An 18296-nucleotide genomic window follows, 5' to 3' on the forward strand; every position below is an offset into this window, starting at 1 on the left:
TACCAATACATGCTCTGGAACTAAGATAACATCAAGTTTCTCAATTTTTGGCTACACACAAGGCATAACTTTTGGCACATCTTCTTTAAAGGACTCAGAAGATTCACATTTCAAGCATTACGAACCCTTTAAAGATCTGGTGGCTTCAAACAATAAGCTACGTCACTGATTTTCTAACATACGATGCAAATCTCTACAAAAGCATTCATCTCTTGTCACAAAGCTGGCATGCGTACATGTATAAGCTCCCTAGTGTGGCAACGTTGCCACTCATGTAGATGATAGGTGGTGGTGAGTGTCATTGGGACTATTGGAATGTGTGGATTGTGCATTGACGACTTGTGGATTGTGATCCCATAGAGTTGCGATGTGAGCATTGTGTCGTTGCACAAGCTTATTGATGACATGATGTTGGTTGTGTCACCATTGAATCTATAAACACTTTTAGAATGTTGTCGGTCCTTGTCCAAAAGTTTGATAGGAGAGTATTGGACAAGCTCTTTATCATTGCATATAAATGGTAGTATCATCAAGCCTTTTTTTTTTTTGCCAGAGTATCTAGAGATCTCTAACCATACTCAAGTGTATCTACAAAATCTTCGCTAATGTCCTTAGCATTGAAAATTCAAAATAAAATGACAAGATGGATGGAGAACTGTTTTACCAATGGAATTGATGGAGTGCACATTTTTGAAATTAGAATAAATTTGATGTATGCAAAAGAGACCAAGAACACATTTGTTTTATCAAATTTCCATTTGATAAGGCAGATAATAGGCTTGATTGTGACTTTTGTGATTCAATCCTTGTAAGATTTGGGAATGGTCCTTACTTTCACCAACTATATCAAGTTGTGACTTTTGTGATTCAATCCTTGTAGGATTTTGGGATGGTCCCTCTTTCACCAACGATATCAAATTGTTGTTGAATGCTCTCAACTAAGTTCTATGTCGATGAAGTGATGATTGAGTCATTCAATGGGTTGAGTCTTTTAAGCTAAAGTAATCCATTAGACAAGGTTGTCCAATAGCTCCTTTACACTTTGTTATAGTAAGGATTTACATGTGCGTGCGTGTGTGTGTGTGTGTGTGTGTGTCCCTACTAGCATGTTCCTTTTATGGAAATTATTCATTGTAATATAAAGTGCATGGATTTCACACGCAAAAAGTGTGCGTGTGTCCTAACAAAAACTCACTTGAGTCAATGTGTGTGTGTGTGTGCGTTTAGATTAAAAATTTCAATCAATAATTGAGCCATACAATTAATTCCATCAATTGGATTAAAAGTTTTAAAAAGGGAACATATAAGGAAAAAATGTTTGAGACATTTAAGTTGAAAAGAGCAACAACTAGAGTTTGCAAATATTTCTGTCAAAATTAAGAATTTATAATAATATTGAGTTTGACAAACACAATATTGAAAAAAGATGTCGAATCCTCAGATAGTTCAGGTTCCGAGGTCATGGTCCACTTACCTACCACCATCCAAACAAAGTAGGTGTAAGAACATCATAGTTACGTTTGGGTAATGCCTGTTTTCCCGACTTCTTATCGCTTTACCTAGGAATATAGACAACCGTATGGATTCTTAGATAATTAAAAAAAGTTTACATCATAAGTGAAGTTTAAGAGATTAGTGTGCTTGGTGCGTGGGGTGGTTAAAAAGTGAGTGTAAAGGGGAGATTTTATGGGGAGTACATAAACAAATAATTCATCGTTGGGAAAATATATACGTGTGTGTGTGTGTGTGTGTGTGTGTAAAGAAATATTTATCTCTGTGTGTGAGATACATTTACTAATCAAAATGTGTGTGTGTGTCTCTCAAAAAACTCACTTCTACAAAGTGCTAACCGTTAGAACTTGGTCGTAGATAGCTGATTTTCAAAGTCTTGGATAAGAAATTTAATTTAAAGTTAAATTTAAAATTATTCATAGGAAAGGCATGGGAGTGGGTGTATCAAGAATGACTTTATCAACTTACACTTGAAAGCTCAAGTATGGTCATGTGTGGTAAAATACAACCAATTAGTTATGTCTTCATTCAAACTACTAAGACTGCAAGTGTGTAAGTCTTGTTTTCGTAATCAAAATAAATGTTATTGAACCCATGTATGGTTGGGGTTTCCGGATAGGCTATAGTATATGTCATGCCTTGAGTAGCAATATGCAGTCGGGGGGACTAAGCAAGAATCATACCATGGCAACCAAAGGCAAGTCAATCCAAGAAGATCATACCAAGAGTTAAATGAGAACAAGTGAGATCCTATAGTAATTATTGCTACGGTACCTAACCTACATAGTCATTCCAACCAAACATGGGCATATTAGGGGGAAATCATAGCAATATGCCATAAATAGGGCATAAATGTGAAATCAATTGATAAGAAAATCACAAAGTGATTTGGGGTATGAGTCATAAATGAATAAGGGATCAAAAAATTAATCATACTTTAGGCATTAAACAATGAAGGAGCAATAGATTAAGCACACTATCTAAACATAAGAACTGAAGCTAGAGTTATGGAAATATGAAAAGTACAAAATACTAGTTGTACTCATGTAATCAATTTATTAGAAACAAAACCATGTTGTTATAGAGCAATGGCCGGTCTAGTTAGTAGATGAACATGCATTAGGTGACTAAGTAGAGGGCTAAATTTGGATGAACATGCATTAGGTGACTACACTAGTTAAGTAGAGGGCTAAGCGTAGATATGAAAATATCATCAAAAGTACTAGTTGCAAAGTATTAAGTGTGATAAACACAAGTGGAACCCACAGAGAACGTACCAACATAGGTTAGAGCAGGTGGCGCCCGTGCTTGGTAAACAAGGAAGCACATCTTTGGCTAACTTCCCGAACAGAGAGCACATCATCGGCTAACTTCCGAATCGACGATCGAATAGCACAACAGCAGTGAAGCTAAGGCAGTGACTCTAAGTATGAGGAGTTATCATCCTAAAGCTAAGGGCGGCAGACCAATGATGAGCAACAGTCCATCGAGCCGCAAGTGTTAGGAATAGAAGTCGATCTTGCAGTAAGACTACTTAGTAGTAATGCATTGTAATAGAGAGAAGGTTCTAATTGGTTCATGAGTGTGTGACCTCTCTCTTGCTTGCTAGATTAGGAGCTTGCATAGCTGAGGGATCGGTTCAAGCCAAGGCAGCTTGTGTGGTTTGCTTTCATTTTGTTTATATTTATCTTGGTTTATATCATTCTCTATTTATTTTCTATGCTTAATCCCCCATGACCTTATGGTTTTCCTTTCAATGCAACATTGTTTAACTCTAACCTAACTAGAGTTAGTTAGATGATTAGGTTAGGTTAGGGATTTTTTTTAAATTAAAAAATATTTTTTAAATAAAAAATTTGGGAGGGGGGCGTTGCACGACGTCTGAGAGATGGGGGGTTCGCGTACGGTGGGATTTTGGATATGTGGGAGGGGGGGGACGTCCCGATTGACTCAGACGGATAGTGGGGCACTTGGGGAGATAGGCCTTTGTAGGCCTGTGTTGTCAGTGGGCCGGGCGTCAGGCAGGCGCGCAGGAGGCGACAATGCAAGAGTGGCCGCACCACGGGAGGAGGAGGTTGCGGTTGGGCGAGGTTGGCACTGCCTATGTGGCAAGTGCCACTGCCATTTTTGGTAGTTTTGCCCTCCGAGTTATGTCGGTTGATGTTTATTAGTATCACACCTGATAACATTCGCATGCACAACTCACCAAGAACTGTAAGAGCGAGCATCTTCATCCAAGCACTACACAAGTTGTTCACAAGCACAGAACGCTAAGCACCCATAAGTCAACCAAAGTAGAGTGAGAAAATCATACCATCAACATTGGGTGATCCTGATGGGGAAGGGTCAATCAACTTTGTGTATTGACATGCTATTAGTTACAAGAATTGAGTGGATTGTTTTAGAAAGCTTAGGATTGAGTGCCCACTCTCATTGAGAGAGGTTCATGTTAACCAGCGAGACGAATTGAAGCAGTTGCTGGGTGTTGTGAACTACTAAAAGAAATACCTCCGAGTGAACACAGAACCTCTCTTTGGTATGAAAGAGAGTTTTGACATCAAATGTAGCCATCCTATCAATTTCTAGTACATTAACCATGGAGGCAAAGGCGAGGCTTGGCATCGTAGCACATCTACAAGGGGTCGGGCAGTGGATGAGAGAGATCAGCCTAGATGTAGAGAGGAGTTCGAGCGTTAGCCCCTTATGTGGCACCCAGAGATTTGAGATTACGAGGGGCGTATGCTTGGACAATAGACACACGTTGGTTGGGCACAGTGGGACAGTGATGTGGCACAGATGGAGCAGATTACCCATGGAGGCAAAGGTGAGGCTTGGCATCGTAGCGCATCTGCGAGGGGTAGGGCAGTGGATGAGAGAGATTGGCCTAGCCATCCCTAAGTCCTTGTGGGAAGGACTTTGCATTTGGAGGAACATTATTTTTTGGGGGCTATTTTCTCGGACTGGTGTCCCTTTGAGGATGATGATGCAACAAGGCAGCATGCACCCCGGCTTCTACCATGAAGGACCTGGAGGCCTACTTCAGCCGCTCACTGAGAGAGACCCTGAGATGGATGGGAGTCTTGATGGGATTCATTGGCAGATGATCAGAGTGGTGGGACGTTTGGGGAAGGAGTGGCACATTGAACCTCCCAATATTTCAGAGCAGGATAATGCCCCCAGATGGTGCCCGTGGCTGTGGGAGGGTACACCCTTGAGGGAGGTCCAGTGGGATCTGAGAGAGTGGTTCTAGCCCTCCAAGGGTGGCCTTGCGGAGTACATGGATGAGATGCCCTTATTTTCCTACACCACAGGGATTGGCAGGAGGCTTCAGATGGACTCTTTGAGGTGGACCTCCTCAAGGGAGCAACATTGGGTGACCCAAAGAGTGCCTCGGGATGTCCATTCTAGGTTTTGGATGCAGTTATGTTCCAATTTGCTGTTGGCTGGCCGTCCATGGAGACTTGCCAATCGGACCGTGGTTGGAGTAGATGCAAAGTCTCGTGATGGGTGAGCATCTGGTTCCACCCTCGACTACCATGGTCGCCATCTGGTAGGATATCATCTACACTCTACACTCCACCTGGGAGCGTGGGAATCTAGGCTCTAGAGAAACTATTGAGAGGCGTGCTTGATTCTGCAAGGCTTGGCTTGCAAGAGTCTTCTACATCTTCACTCCATGAGGGATTTACTGGTTGTATAGTCCCCCCACTTGGTTGTTAGCCCCAGTACTAGAGATCCCCTAGGCAATGAGCTAGGTTTCTCTGGGATAGGCCGGTTTTTCTTTTAGCCTTTTCTTGTGTTTTTTTCCATACTCAGCACCTTCAGAGCTACTGTTTTGTATGAAGTCTTTCAAGCATTAATAGATGGTTCCTTTCTTTGCCCAAAAAAAAACTCACAATGCAAAGCACTTGACTAATTTTAGCTGGAAGTAATGAAATTTCAAAGAACAATACACAGTTAGAAATAGAGTGGATAACTCAAAAGAAAGACTACATATATATTTCAAGACATTCAAAGGTACAGGAGAGCTAAACACAAAAGTATCTCCTCTTGATATTGTCTTGAACAACTGAGCTCAGCTTGAGCCAAAAATAGACCAATACCTTAGTCAAACTGCAGTCCGATAATTGTTGGCTGCAGGAATCATTGTAGAGAAAAAATCCAAGAGAGTTCATGGAGACAGTTATAACCATTTTTCAGTTAAAAACTATATTCTATTCCTAGAGGTAGTGGCTTAGTGAGGTGATGGAGTTACCCCTCAACACCTAGCATTCCTCGGTGGTTAATCTTTTTGGAATAAAAAGATGTAGACTCAAACCCTAACCTTATCGGAAATAAATTGGCCCATGGCCATAAAAGATGCGTTGTGCGACACCTACGATTGGTACCCTCACACTAACTCCAATTCTCGCTCTGAGTTCCATCACCTATACTCAAGTCACTGATTACACTAGTTATTAGCATCGATTGAACGAATCACTGAATCAACTGATCCTAACATAACTACGCTCAAAGGACAGTCTAGTGACGTGCTTGAAAACTGGAGTGTGGACTATAGAGAGCATCCACACAACCAATCAGCTAATTCATGACTTAGGCAATGTCTGATACACGCTTGCAAAGAAGGCGCACATACGCAACCAGGCATGAAGAATACATGAGACAAAGGAATTTGCTACATCTAACCATAAGAGTTGGTGGGGTCTCAGAGCCAAAGTTGGGTTCCCGAAGGAGGTAGGCAAAATCATCAATTGTCCCACAAGGACATAGAGCACGAGGAGAGAGACTCAGCCTTGCTACTCCAGGTGTGGAAGTTGATTATTACGTGGAGCCAAAAGGAAGAACCACAGGTAATTAACTTAGGTATCCCAGAGACTAGCAGGTGATGGTCCATTGTGGCAAAGAGAGTCCGAGCACTCATCTACATAGAGTCTGGACCTGGGATTAGTTAGCTATCTCCTCTGTTGATCCTCAACATAAGCATAAGGTTCTGATAATGAAAGAAGAGATAGGCTTCTTTGATACTTGACTGTTCTCCTGAAGGACACCGTCGAGAAAAATACGATCGAGGAAGACCAACTAATGCAGATGACCAATTGAAGAAAGGTGTGCTTCTAATGGAGATAGATGTCATCGAGCGCTAGAAGTGGTGAACGTAGAGAAACTAAGGCAATTTTCTTGAGTTCCTCTTCATATGGATAGAACGCCTATTCGACCTGAAGGTGACCCACTTAACCTAGCTTTAGCACATCTACGCCTACAACTCTTCCTATGGATTAATCATCGGCTACCTCATACACATGAAGGTGGTCATGATAGATGGAGACCTGAAGATCTTGTTCTTTCGAGTGGACATCGTATGCTTACCCGATTTATGGGGCTGACTGAGTGGAAGATCCTTGAAGAGGGAAGGAAAATCTAAGACCATGCAAAATATTAAGTTAAAATTTTAAAATTTTAAAGGCACCGATGATGAAGATTCGTGGTCATCTCCAAAGTCTATTGCGTGTGTGTCATATAAATGGTGCCACAATAGATGAGGAATACATGGACTATTTCCCATGTACATTGGTTAAAAATACATAGAGATGGTTCAATCAATTTCCAATTGGGTATTTTCCCGATTGGAATGCTATGTCTAAGGCATTCCTGCATCGGTTTAGACAAGAAATTAATGAGAAATATATTCATGCCAAGCTTAGCAAACTCAAACAAAATAACAACAAATTTTTATGAGAGCTTAGTTGATTATGGTGTGCACCTAGGTGGACTTGTGCAAGCTGGAAATAGTAAATTCGACTAAGACATATGAGGAATTACTTGACCAAGCCGTGGCTTTGGAAAAAGTGAAGGCCTTAAGGGCAAGTCAAAGAAGAAAGATGCAGACAATGGCACTGAAGAAGCACCAATGAAGAAGATAAGCTCAAATCCAAGCTGAAGAAGGCCCTAAAGGAACTAGGCATTGGTGGGAAGCCAGGTACCAATGAGAAATGGTGCAATAAGTGTTGTAGGAGTGGACACACTGAGGATGATTTCAAAACTAAATATTGCAACACCTACATTAAATTTGGGCATGATGAATCCGATTGTTGGTTTAATGGTAAAAATCATCAAGAATCTGCCAAAACGAGGTGACAATTGACACTCGGCCAACAAGTGGCGAATTGCCATGCCTCAAGTAGAATAAAGGTAAAGGCAAGAATGGCAAAGAGAAGAATACAGGTCCTACAAAGACTCGATGTTTTGGTTGTGGAGAGAATCATCTTCATTATGAATATCCAATTTGGGTCGAACATTTGAAGTTCTTGAAAACCAATATGGAACGGAAAGAAGTGGATCCAGAGTGCTGAGGGATGGTACTTGAACTACCAGACACAGTGGAGGCCCAAGTGATCACCAAGTAAAAGGGTCTGGTTGGAACCACTACACATAGTGATTCATTGGCCAAAGATATGAATTGGAAGGCACAAAAGGAGGTAGCTATAAAATTTCCAAAGATTTGAAAGGCAAGGCACCGTTAGTCGAGATGCCAACTAGTCGCATTCAATAACTAAACCAGTCGAATCTTCAAAGAGCTAGCCCGAGCATGGGAAATATTCAAGAGCATGAAAATAAGTCTTACTTTTGCTGAACTAATGTGAATAGTCTCCTTTCTGAGTGCGAATGGCATATCAACGACCAGTTGACCCCAAATGTATGCTACATGATGTTGTTTTGTTTGTAGAAAGCGTTCATTACACTGTTAATCTCATTGTGATTGCCATGAAGAAAAATGCCAATCCTATTTTTTTGGGATGGCATTGGCTCAAGAGTGTAAAGGTGTTGCATGATTGGGGATCCAAGGAAATGATCATCAAAACTGATGGCAAGGAGGTGTGCATTCTCACTAACCCCCGAAAGGTACCGAACAGTCGCCAGCCTAAGGATTTAGAAGTTGCAAACCCATGTTCTCAAGATGGCAAATCACACTTAATGGGATTGCAAATCCTTCCTTGTCGGTGAAATCAATATCTTTCAAGGGGCAACTAGTAAGCATTCTCATTGATAGGCCCTCAAGCGGAATTTCATGGCACTACTTGATCATCTTGCATTTTGGATCCAATATTAGCTTGGATGAGCTACTTACCATACAAAGATGAAAATTTAATCCAACTGTGTAGGGTGATGATAAAGCGGATGCATGCCCTATCATCATTAATGGTTGTGTATGGTGATGATAAAGCATATGCTCTCTCTCTCTCTCTCTCTCTCTCTCTCTCTCTCTCTCTCTTTCACACACATACACACACATGTGCGATCACACTCATACACATATAATTTATTTCCATTGTAATGAGTGGTAGTGTGATGAAAATCAATTTGTGTCCAATGAATAATATAGTAATATGAGTAGAGAAGTTGAGATAAAGGTAAACTTCCATACATGAAAATCAACCTTTTAACAGGCGCCTAATAAGTCCAACATCAAATTAGGCCATGATGTTAGTTGAAATAAGTTGATGCCAATGAATAGTGGAGTGATATGACTAGATCCTAAATTAAAAAGATTGGATTGTAAGATAGAGATTATGTAACATGTAAGAACATCTTGAAGCTGGGAGATATGGATGGTTCATCTGTATAGAATTTAGTCTAATAGATACATATTTTTTCGGATCTACAAGTCATAAAAGCGATAATCACAAGGGCTAAGGAAAATGGTAAATTTACAATACCCATGAAATGATAAAATTACAATACCCATGCTTGTTTGTTTTTGGTCTCATGGGAAATGACACAAAGTAGTATTCGGAAGCCATTATGTTGTTGAGGTCTAGTCTAAAGTGGCTACCGATACAAATATATTTTCAATGGTCATTGTTCCCTACAACGTCATGCCAAATATTAACTATATACCCTATCTATTATAGTAAAAATTTAGATTAGAGTACAATGGATGACCTACTATTCATATAACTTGAGCTTTTAGTTCAAACACAATGATCGTTAGATCATCTGGAATTTCTTTGATCGACAATGGACATGATATATGCCTACACAGCATATTAGAAGCATGTACATAGATAGCTATGTGGAAATCAACAAGCACATGGAATAATAAAAGAAAATGATTTAATAGTCCACATTTCTTATTAGAGAGTGAGTTTGAATCCCCTGCATCTAGTAGGATTTGTTGAATGTTATCTACATCGACACATATCCTCAGCAAGTTCACTATGTGCAAATAATAAATGGAAAAGTGTAAATATTTAGACCATTGGACCATAGACATTGGAATATCTTAGCTCATTACTCTCCTTATTTTTAGGTCTCCATTTTGTTTTGAAATTTTTTATTTTGTTGGGTCATTTGGAGTGCTTCATACCTATGAATTGGCATCCTATTTCAAGTAGTGAGTGGCTTCGTTACTAGCTTTAGTCTACAATGGTTAACAATGTAAACCAATAGCCAATCTTTTGTTCCGTTGTTTAGAGTGCTTCATATTTGTCAATAATGTTTAGTTTCATTCAATATTTTTATCATATGTTAGATGGTGGTGGGTCAGTGTTAGTTGGAGTTGTTTATATATTTTTGGTTTTTGGATACTCATGGTTCACTTGTTGTATGTTTTTAAAGGTTTTTGGCACCCATGGTCTTCATTTTATAGGTTTTTCTGGGTAAGTTGTTTATATATTTTTGGTTTTTGGATACTCATGGTTCACTTGTTGTATGATTTTTAAGGTTTTTGGCACTCATGGTCTTCATTTTATAGGTTTTTCTGGGTAAGTTTACTAGCCAAAAGCCACTAAGTACCTCACATTTCCCCTAATACATTTGAACTAAGCAAAGGATGAAACCAGGTATCTCAAGCTTCATGATTTTTAATACTAGGATATATGTATTCTCTCATATCTTTAGATGTATTGTCTCCTTGAAACATTGTTGTCTATGTGGAGATTGCAAAACAATGATGGGATTATCATGCTTGCTAATCCATTGGAGGTATAGTTTGTAGAGTGTGAAGATTGAGAATGGCAACAAATTCCTCATCTTCAAATATTGATTGGAAAAGAGTCTGCCATTATGTGCATCCCATGGAGTGCATCATGCCCATGAGATCAATAAAAACGAGAATGATGTGTTACCTATTTTGAGAGAAGTGTGTTTAGTGATTGAATTGGGTCTCTCTATGATGGCACTATCAACCAATCTTTGTGAAAACTAGCCTTTATGAATCATGTATTGTGATTGCCTCAACTTCTCTCGGCTATCAAACTATGACATAGTGGGGATCGAATCAATTTTACTAACCAAAGAAAGATAGTTCTTTTGTAGAGTTTTTGAGTGCATTGCAATGATGTCCAAGATAACTTTTGATGATATTACACGTGGCCATATAATATGGGTTATGAATTTCTCGATGATGGGGTGTGTGGCCAAACTCAAGGTAAGTATGTCCTGTGTTGATGTGAAAACATCCATTGAATTCAAGCATAACATCTCCTTTTGGCTTCAATAGATCAATAGGTTATCTAGGAAAGATTTCCTAATTCAATTGGCCTTTTGGTTATGAGTCCATTGTTTTTTTCACCTTTACGGATACATCCATGACATAGAGTATCTACACGTAAAAGAGGTTTGTGTGGTATGTTCTTTTAGATGCTAGGGTTCTTTGGCTCAACCACATAAATTATCCAAGATAGATACACAATACATGTGTGTGTGCACGCGTGCGTGTGTGTGCATGTGCATGTTTATTTTCTTTTGGCCCACCTTAGTTTTTAGCTTGGAGCAAAGGTCTACCTATGCAAAATTTGCAAGAGTCTGTATTCCATCTATCTTGGGTGCGGCTATGCACTGACACACTGTTTGAGAACTTGTCTGTCTTTCCTTATGTTGTTGTTTTCATCGTAAGTATTTGAGATTACATTGTAGGCTTGTATAGAAGAAAGGATTTGGTGTGAGAAGCTTGGAGCAAAGGTCTACCTGTGTAGAAATTTGCAAGAGTCTGCATTCCATCTATCTTGGGTGCGGCTACGCACTGATTATTTGTTTGAGAATTTGTCAGTATATCCTTATGCTGCCGTTTTCATTGTAGGCTTCTATAGAAGAAAGGATTTGGTGCAAGAAGCTTGGAGAAAAGGTCTACCTATGCAAAAATTTGCAAGAGTTTGTATTCCATCTATCTTGGGTGCTGACAGTCTATTTGAGAACTTGTCCGTATTTCCTTATGTTGCCGTTTTCATCATAAGTATTTGAGATTACATCGTAGGCTGCATGTACTTGTAAGTCAAAGTTTTGTCATATCTATGAGGAATGGAGTACTTGTATAGAAGAAACGATTTGGCGTGAGAAGCTTGGAGCAAAGGTCTACCTGTGCATAAATTGCAAGAGTTTGTATTCCATCTATTTTGGGCACGGCTACGCACTCTGACACTCTATTTGAGAACTTGTCCGTATTTCCTTATGTTACCGTTTTCATCGTAAGGATTTGAGATTACATCGTAGGCTGCTTATACTTGTAAGTCAAAGTTTTATCATATCTACAAAATGTGTCAATGGTCTTGTGGCCTGTGATTAGTATATCCTACCTCAAGAGGGCTATTACAAAGCATCATGCGGCTCAATGTGGTTGTACAAAGACTCTTGTTTGTGACGTTTATGTTTTGATTATGCTTATCACAATCGATGCCAAAGTTTTTCTTCCAACTCTATTTTTGTTGTACAAGCCTGCATTTATCTTATCATGTGTGTATCAATAGTGTTTTCGTGTAAGCTTTAATAGGAATTACTTAGCAGTCCTTGTGGATTTGGAATAGGTGGTAGAAACATGTACTTGCAATTTTCATTTATATGATCTTCCAAGAGAGGGGGTAGGTGCTTCTGATACTATGTATATGTGAGGAGTACATCTTCTTGTTGGATTCAAAGTGAAGGTCAAAGGTCTTTATCCTTATACTGTGACATATCGACTTTGTAATTCTTTGATAGGCGTTTGTTGTACCTACAAGAGGAAGAGTTGTGTCAAGATAAGGTGTAGAATTGCAAAGTAGATATTTTGTTCATTGCATACTCGTGGTAGTCACCTATGACATATTTTGATGTGAGAAAGTCTGTTCGTTATTGTTTGTGCTTCCTTAGATGCAAAAACATGACATGTAGTAGTAGTAGGGGAATCTTTTTTGCAATCCGCATGCGAAATCGATGTTGCTTAGCAAATACAATTTTTGTAACAAAATTTCATAGGATGCAATCACACATATCACATGATATAGGTCTTATCATTCTTAAAAAGTATGCAATGTGATCACATTTATCATCGTCATGTGTTTTCCAACGACTGAACTTTTTGGTAAACATCCTTACTTTATGGACACATCACGGCAACTACTAATGCCTTCTTGGCTTCCACAGAATATCAAATTTCTATAAATAGTGAATGGAACTTTTGCTATGCCAGTTAGAGCTGTGTGTACCTCTTGTTCTTTCTTGATGATTCTTCCAAAGCATTTGAACCTATTCATTAGACTTTTGGCTAGGTAGATCTTTTTGTTGAGTTTGATCACCTACAAGAAGAATATCTAAAGGTGATTGCTGAGTTCCTGCAAGTCCATCTTTTCTATTCGAGCCATGTTGTCATCCCCTTTGCTTTTCTCCTTTCATCGAATCTCCTTATAGCCCATTCATCTTTCATGAGACTTTTGTTCTCATCACCTTTTGATATCTCCTCCATGATTTCTTTATCCAAGTCTAGAAATGGGACACTTGGATTCTGTCCCATTGGGATCGAGGAGTGGGGGATCATCCGCATTGATGTGAATGGGGGCTGGTTCTTTAGTGTTGTCGAAAGGCAAGGCATAGGTAGAAGGAGAGGCAGTGGGATGATGGAGCGAGGAGGGCCTTCATCTATAGGGAAGAGGTCGAAGGAGAATCTATCCATGAACAAAACGACAGAGTGGAGGCTCAGTGGAGTGAAGGGCTAGGGAAGGTCCATCGAGAGGCGGGCAGGCAACCAAGCCGGGAGCCTACCCTACCGACTAATGGCCTTACCCTGCCGTCAAGGGAAGCTACAAGGCATGATTGTGACAGGTTACCTTTCCAATTGGTGATGATGGTGAATTCTGCCATGACCTTGACGGAGAATGATAGGGTGGAAGAGTGAAGAGGAACGCGAATGCGAGACATTGTTATAGGGACACGTGGCTACTTGTGTGTGATTAATCAAGTGGAGACACATGGGCTTTGTACCATGATAGTTTTGGCCAACCGTGCATTTGCAACATCACCATGGTTAGGTTAGTCAAAATATGGCGGCTAAGATGTCAAGAAACATTTTCCCTTTATGAATGGGTCTTGATCGAATGGTGGAGATTTATTCTCGATCGACCTTAACCCTGTAAGTAAGGAGGGAAATTTTGAAGGGCATAAGAATGAGAGAGCTACCAAGAGAAGGGGAGAGGGAGGTGAGGAGATCAATGCTTCTACTTGGAGAATCTAGAGGGAAGAAGGGGGCTATAGAGAACAATACTTCTCAATTGCGAGTGCATAATCCCCCATGAAAATCACATTAAAATGATCCATATCACTCTAATCCTTTCTATCACTCATTTAATTCCATACAAGACACACTTTGGCAAAATACCTGCACTTATCAATAAATCCCATGAAACAACCCTACAATATCATCATGCACTTATCACCTTAATAGGCATTATTCCAATTATTTATATGTAACCAATCATTGGCCAAAATACAACTATAAACATCGTCCTTGTATGGTACCAATAGGTCCCCCCAACATGGAAAATTTGAAAATTCAATTAATTAGCTGCCGCACACTTCAAACAAAGGTATTCAGGTAAGCTTGGACACTAGAATTAATGCATCTAGGGACTTTCAAACATCTAGATTCTTTCGTGCATTGGCATCCAATATGCATGGCATCTCTTGATGTGTGCAAGAGGATGAGGTGCATGGCTCCATTTCCTGAGAGCATGTGCAAGGAAACGTGTGTAGCTTCTCTCCTATGAGTGCATAATCATTAGTAATTATTAAGGTTAATTTGGGACCCCCATGAGCATAAATCCATGTGGAAACAAGCCAACATCACATCAAAGTGCTTACATCACTCTCATAACATTCTAATCGATTCCCTCACTCATTCATCTCTAATTAGCTACACTCAAGGGTTATCTACCCTCGCTCTAGCAAATCCAAATTGTCTTTTTGCTCTATGTCAAAACAAATACAAGCATCCATGAGTAAACGCCATGAAACGTGTACTATAGCTCAAACATAAATGTGGGTGCATACCACCTTTGCTAACACCTATGTGAAAACGAAATTGATTATGCAAAATTCATAAAATAATGTGACTTACAAAGTGAGTGCAGGTGCACCTAGCAATGATTATGGAATGCATACACTTGCTAGTTCCCTTACATATAATTGAAGACCTCACCAAGGCAAAGACTATGCACTAGTCCATACCTACGAAAACATCATCACTGTAATCCACTCTCAGTTCCTTTTCTGAATGAAATAATAAACTCCTCTATAGGACTACTTATTATCATTCAAGCAACACCCAACCTCTTTCTTGCATTAGTGGCCAACATACAACATAAAACAGCCTAGCAATCAATCACCCAAAAGAACAAGGGCTTAGTGCTTTGTATCAATCATGTGCACCACATTATGTTAGCACTAATGTAAAATCATATCAACTAACACAAATATTAAAACTGATCTTGAAAACGATTCATAATTACATAAAGTCCCTCTTTAAATGAAAGAACTATGAACATACACCACTCAAAGTCACTCAAAGTCCATTGATGTCAAATATTGGATCAAAGCATCTCGCATTCCAGAGGCATAACATCAAATATTAAAACTGAGCTTGAAAACGATTCATAATTACATACAGTCCCTCTTTCAATGAAAGAACTATGAACACACACCACTCAAAGTCACTCAAGGTCCATTGACATCACATGTTGGATCGAACCATCTCGCGAGGCAATTAGGTAAGTCCTTGTTTGCATAAGCAACGCTCATATTCTCTGCAACATTTAATTCATATCAAGCTCAAGAGCTTCATGCCTCTCCTTATCATAGTCCAGGGTTAAGTTGTGTTGTCATTGTGTAACCTGGCCATTCTACCATGATGTCCATCAACCTCATGGCTTGTAGTACCATACTATAGTTCTTGTCCACCCCTTGTCCACCACTCCCGCCCATTTTTTTGATTCTCGAGAATTCTTATAAGAAATCGTGGTGGATAAGGAGTGCTTGTGACACAAGAACTTTTTTGCCCCCTCTTTTTGTTCGGTAAAACTCAGTTAGCTTTTAGAACGAGGAAGGTCAACCCCCCAAAAAAAGACCCATTACAAAACTTGGCCAACAAACATGGGCATGCTGCCCTTAGCTAGTGTTGCACGCAGTAGGACCAACAACCGCGAAGAAAATCCCCTACATCTTGTACACACTAATTGACCAAAGAGTCCTTGGGGCCATCCATTCAACTCAAGTCATACAACCCATCTCTAAGTCTAGCTAAAGTAGTTGACTCCCTAAAGACAAGAGAAACATTTTGCTAGAATACCACACGATTTCTTACCCCCGAAATAGCCAAAACTACTGGCGCATAGAGGTACGGCCAACAAGCCGCCAAAGTAGAGGGAAGCCCAACAAGGTCCCTTATTATCACTATTCTCCACATAGAGCACCAAGATGGAATCGTCGGGCCATGAGACCCGTCTCACGTACCGCTATCTCCAAGCTCCTCTAGATCCCCCGAGACATCGGGCAAACCCGCAACAGGTGGTGCTAGACCAAGTTGATTGATCTCCCACATGATCCAACGCCAAAGCGGAAGCCAGTGGTGAAGGACTTGCGAAAGGACCTTCCAAACTTTCCTTAAATGATTTCTCCACTACCTTTGGTTGCGTTGCATAGCCCATCTTTTATTAAGATCTTGAATAGGCATTAGAGGACCAATCAGCTTGTGATACATAACTTTAGCTTGTAGTTTTCTCAACCATGTTTCCCCCTAAGAACCACTACTCGACTTTCTATAGATGAGCCATCACACAATTTGAAGGCCATGAATTTGGGATTCTCTCAAGAATAATCCTCACCCGCATTAACTTAAATCGAGTCGCTCCTCAATAGGCATCCAATTGTCTTTCCTGCATTCCCACACGTTGTTCCAATGCCTTATCCCTTTGCAACACATACTGCATTTTCATGAGCCAAATCAAGACGGCACAAGAACGTTGAATGCACATGGTTTTGTTGCTGCTTGCAACTAGGTGCAATCATGTTGAGTTGTAGCAAAGCATCGGTCCCTTGCCATGAGAGTTTGCAGGGGTGGCTGATTATGGCGCAGGCAATTCCCACATAAGTGCACCTCCTTGCGTATGCTAGAGGGGCTGAGATAACCCCATATGAACATCCCCTCTTCTTCCCTAGGGATGTAGTGCTCTTGTAGCATCTTTATTTGAGGGCTTGCTAGCCCAATATTGCAATGCCCAAGGTTTTTTATTGGCCTATAGACTTTGATTTGAGCATGATTGGTTGAAACAACCAAAAAAATCATTGGCAGATGTCAGTAATCCTCCTTGGAAGTCGGGGCATGCTTTGTGGGGATGTATTTCCACACTGCCAGTAGCGACCTAGGTGAATGTTGGCGCTAGGGAGGATGTTGGGTGGGTGGATGACAGTGCAGGTGAATCGCGACCCCTTGTGTTAGAGCTTAAAAGCCAACACATTGGTACTCCTAGCTGCATCGGCTACTACAAACTGGAGAAGCCTGACCTTGCAATTCGTAAAACAGCGATTCGTCTTATTTCGGGTGAACGAGTCGAGCAATGAAGGTGGCATTCGTCGGGTTGAGGCAGCCGAGGAGGAGAACGAGAACAACAAAGCCCAAAGCTAGCAAAAAGGAAATGAAAATCCACAAAGCGAAGAAAGGAGCAACAAAAATGGTAAAAGGGGGTTGGAGATGCTTGATGAACAAGGAAGGCAAGTGAGGAGAGGATGAAATAAGTAAGGAACAACGAGTGATATATCCAAAGAAAGCGTTTGATTGAGGCAGGGTGTGTTAGAACTTAGTAGTAGTTTGTGGGCTGTTATGGCGTCTCAGCTTCTTCCTGAGCTGGAGCTTCTCAAGCATCTGCCTGCTGCCCTGCTCGATCAACTCCAGCACGCCTTCCTCTCTGGCCACGATTGGCCTCCCCCTCCTTCCCTTCTTCTCAATTCCCCCCGCTTCCCTTCTTCCCTTGCCTTGATCGCCGCCTTGTCCTCTCACGGTTCCCTCCTTCATGGCGTTCTCCACACTCCTCCCCACGCTTCCTCTCCCCCCCCCCCCTCCTTCTCATCTCCTCTCTTCGGACCCCCCTTGCACGCTCGCCCTTGCTCCCTCCCCGAATTCCTCCAGAACGCCACGTACAGCTCTCGAATTTCGGAGCTTTTGGTCCATTCCATCGAGTCTGGCCCCGCGACGCTAATGGCTAACAAGAATGGAGTCAGAATTAGCAACAATGTTGACTTCGGCGTAAAACGTGCTGGTATAGTTTTTTGCTCTGTCGGTGATTGAGGCGAGAATGCCACTCTCTCACCGCATCTTGATAAAGAGGCTCTTTGGAGCTCCGCCCCACGATAACTTGTTCTCCACGCGTTACTTCCGCTCTAGCAGGGCTTGGATTCAGCTCATTTTTGCTGGCGACGGCGTTTTGAAAATCAGACCGAGCTTCGAAAATCCGTCAACTTTTCATCTTTATATATTTTATGCGCTCGCT

At 40.8% G+C, this 18296-nt stretch overlaps 1 protein-coding gene across 4 annotated transcripts in view; it reads left to right on the forward strand.

Annotated features, from left to right (window-relative positions):
• The first annotated feature begins 17604 nt into the window (after positions 1-17604).
• LOC147885298 (putative RNA helicase SDE3) overlaps positions 17605-18296 on the forward strand; it is a 132275-nt gene continuing 131583 nt past the window's right edge. For 2 of the 4 annotated variants that reach the window (XR_015543501.1, XM_087396936.1), the window contains exon 1: positions 17605-18065. Coding sequence is in view for 1 of the 4 variants with exons in the window: in XM_087396936.1 (XP_087253062.1) it covers positions 17630-18065 (436 nt within the window). In the remaining 3 variants the exon portion in view is untranslated. The remainder of the gene's footprint in view (positions 18066-18296) is intronic. The other 2 variants (XM_087396938.1, XM_087396941.1) reach the window with 1 other exon arrangement.

The sequence above is a fragment of the Dipteris shenzhenensis genome, chromosome 25 (assembly GCF_047967505.1).
Source record: "Dipteris shenzhenensis isolate YYH24624 ecotype China chromosome 25, Dip_SZ_1.0, whole genome shotgun sequence".
Classification (NCBI taxonomy): Eukaryota; Viridiplantae; Streptophyta; class Polypodiopsida; order Gleicheniales; family Dipteridaceae; genus Dipteris; species Dipteris shenzhenensis.